The sequence below is a fragment of the Acyrthosiphon pisum genome, chromosome X, assembly GCF_005508785.2.
Source record: "Acyrthosiphon pisum isolate AL4f chromosome X, pea_aphid_22Mar2018_4r6ur, whole genome shotgun sequence".
Lineage (NCBI taxonomy): Eukaryota > Metazoa > Arthropoda > Insecta > Hemiptera > Aphididae > Acyrthosiphon > Acyrthosiphon pisum.
In genome coordinates this window covers 98,688,835-98,692,062 of record NC_042493.1, presented here as the reverse complement: position 1 = coordinate 98,692,062, position 3,228 = coordinate 98,688,835, and the positions used below count along the sequence as shown (strand labels likewise).

General features: G+C 39.8%; 1 protein-coding gene across 1 annotated transcript; it reads left to right on the top strand.

The window, feature by feature from the left end:
- The first annotated feature begins 2,599 nt into the window (after positions 1 to 2,599).
- On the top strand, positions 2,600 to 3,001 carry LOC103310562 (protein Diedel-like). The gene has a single exon (XM_008189233.1). The coding sequence runs from the start codon at positions 2,600 to 2,602 to the stop codon at positions 2,999 to 3,001; it is 402 nt and encodes a 133-aa protein (XP_008187455.1).
- Positions 3,002 to 3,228: the final 227 nt, after the last annotated feature.

Here is a 3,228-nt window from a genome sequence, read left to right as displayed (position 1 = left end):
AAAAATTTTAGGAATCACAAGACGTCCTACATTTGTAAAGAAACCGTTTACGAGAGAAGTGTACGGTCATCGGTTTGTGACGGAACCCATGGCTTACACTCTGGCGTGCACATCACGGCAATCAAACATCGGCGCGTGTCTCTCGAATTGGTTGGTGACCAAACTGTTTCCATCTCTGCGTGATCAGCCCAAAATTTTGCTTAACAATTTACAATCATCATCGTCGTCTACTAACCGGCAACAACGGCAGCAGCCACTTCCGCAAGAACCGGCAGTACTCGTTCAAGAACCCGAAACACAAGATTTGCCGTCTCCATCATTAGCATTGCCATCATCATTGTTTTCCACAACAGCAACTGAATTTGTGGAAGAAGGAATAGCAGTTGCAACAATTTCAGACACATCTACAGTGTCTGACAGTGATTTTGGTTCTTTAGAAATACCGGAAGATCGAGACAGCAGAGCACGACCTCGCAACATATTTCCCGCAGATTACTTTGACCCAGTTGACAGTGACGATGAGGACAGTCCATGGCATTGGTATGCGGTATCAAACAATGCGGTAACCCAAGAGTCAACTAATACGTCCGGTGACTCTGACGCGTTGCGAAAATTTGCCAAACTAGAAGTGAAATGTTCAATCTGCATGGAATCTCGTGTAGCGCACGACATGTGCTACAATGTGGGATGCAATCACGGACAGTGCGTATTGTGCGCTATGAAAATGGACACTTGCCGGTGCGCACAATGTAAAACGGCAATACCTCATATGATTATGATTGAAAATGTGCGTTCCGAAACGGACAATCGTCTGTTAAAAGATGTGTTTACATTCAACATTATAGATACTAATGATGGCAACACGAATAGGTCTTTGGACACGAGCAACGCATTATTGAGAAGCCTTTCCAACAACGAGACGAGATTGAGCCGTCTCTTATTGGGACAAAACTAGCCATGATGACATACATTGTATATTTTTTGCATTATATTTTTCAATATAGCTATTTCAATTAACCACTTGTTATTTTTTCCTCTAAACCCAGCACTTGTATGAAACAAAAAAACCACAAACGTTTCAATACAACGTTTCATACAAATGTTATTGTTATTGAGAATTGAGTCTCTGTAGAAACTTTTCTCGAAAATACTCTCCTAGTTCCAGTAAGAGTATGAACTCTATCTATTGTAACCATTAATAATAACCATTAAAAAAATCTCTTCTTCACAAAGTTACCGCAGAGTCGTAGAATCCACGATAATGTTGAGGAACACCAACATGAGTGTAAACTTTGTCGATTGTGCAACACAAGACATTACCCTTTTACGTTAAAACGGACAACAGCTTGGTTTTCAGATACAGTTGAATGCTTCTTGTTCAGAAAATCGAGAGCCGAGAAAACTGTTTCTCGAGAATCCTAGATCTATCGAGCTCCATCTTTAGCATAAACTCTGTCGATTGTGCAAAACACGACATCACCCTTTTAAGTTAAAAACGTACAATTGCTTATATTTCGATACAACTGAACGCTCATCGGCAAGAATTTCTAGAGCCCAGAAAACTTTTCTCGAGAACCTCGATTCGCATATAACTCCAGCACGAGTATAAACTTTATCAATTGTACAAAACACAACATCATTCCTTTTACGCTAAAACGCACAACTGCTTGTTTTTTAATACAACCGAACGCTCATCTCTTGAAAGTGTAAAAGCCCAGAAAACTTTTCTCTCGACAAGCCTCGATTCTCATAGCTCCGTCTTTAGTATAAACTCTATCGATTTGGTAAAAACATGACCACAAATGGATACGCTAAATGGATACAACTGATTGTTTTTTGATACAACCGAACTCTCTCACTGTTCAAAAATTTAGAGCCGAGAGAAAACTTTTTCTCGAGGATCCCGGATCCAGAGAGCTCCAGAGAGCGTAACAAAACCAGTATTTGTACTGCACAAAATGCATGTTCTGAAACATCGACCCTTTCAACGAGTTCCGCGCCCTTTTGCCGAGATCCCGAATCTCAAAGCTCCTCGTTACTCTGACAACAATATTGTGCGCCGATCAGTTTTACTTCAAGAATGAGTTCAATCGCTGCTCTTTTTCCTGTCGCGTCAACAGTGCCGAGTTTGACTATCGAAAGTTTATTGTGCTCAACAACAATAGCGACATGCACACGACATTTGAACGTTTCGGCGTGAAAAAGAGTTTGAATTACAAGTGCGTGTCAGCAAATCAAACGATTCCCGGTGCTGCCGAGCACGATTGCCACATGGATTTCATCGCTATGGAAAATGCTCCGTCAAACTGCGTCTTCACGACAACGTTCAATGCCACTTGCGGTTTTCAGTCCGTCTCCAACAATGCTACCTTTTGTAAAATTACAACAGGCGAGTGCTATGATTTTCCGAAACGCCAAGAATCCCAATGCTTTCTAAAGTGTAAACACAATTGTATCAACAACTGTGGCAGTATCAATTGTTTCAATCGTTGCATTAATTCTTGTTATGAAAACTGTTATTTTTAGTTATTGTCTTTTTTGTAAAGAACATTGTAGTAATGTATGAATTAGTATTATATAGTAATAAAGTATTTGAAAAATGAATTCTCTACTTTGTGTGTCGGTTAGTCTCCTATTGGTGCTATTACAATCTCTGGAAATTAACAGCGAGTGCTGTAATCTACAGAGTAGTGTCAAGTACACTCCAAAAGGTGATTACACCTGCGAGGAAGCAGTGCCCATGGGTCAACGCAGTCTCTTGTGTCTTTTGCCCAGATGCTGTGTGGTAAATCACATGTGCCACGATGCCAAAGTCTATCCTGGCTTCTATTGCAGTTCGGGTACGTGCAATGCTGTCGGTTGTAATTGTGATGGTCCGTGTATCGATGGAGATCATAAAACTCTAGCTGATCATTTTAGACTTCTTTATCCCAACGCCGAATACGGCTACGAGACAGTGTCGGTGAAAAATACAAGAGCCATCACTGGCTTTATTATTTGAAAATGTTTCAAAACACAGATGGTTAAAAGCGCCATCGTGATATTATTTTTTGATACATAAACAAAAGTTTGGTAGAAACAGACACGATAGATGTATTTTATGTTTTTTTATTAACAACTATACAACAGACGATGTGTGTATTTGTACATATTTTTGTTTGACATACAATAGACTTACGGAAAACAGAGACATTACACTTGTAATTAGTGTACATATAAATTCAACAC

Excerpts from the sequence above, each read along its gene's own strand:
- LOC103310562 (XM_008189233.1), top strand. The coding sequence starts at position 2,600 with ATGAATTCTCTACTTTGTGTGTCGGTTAGTCTCCTATTGGTGCTATTA.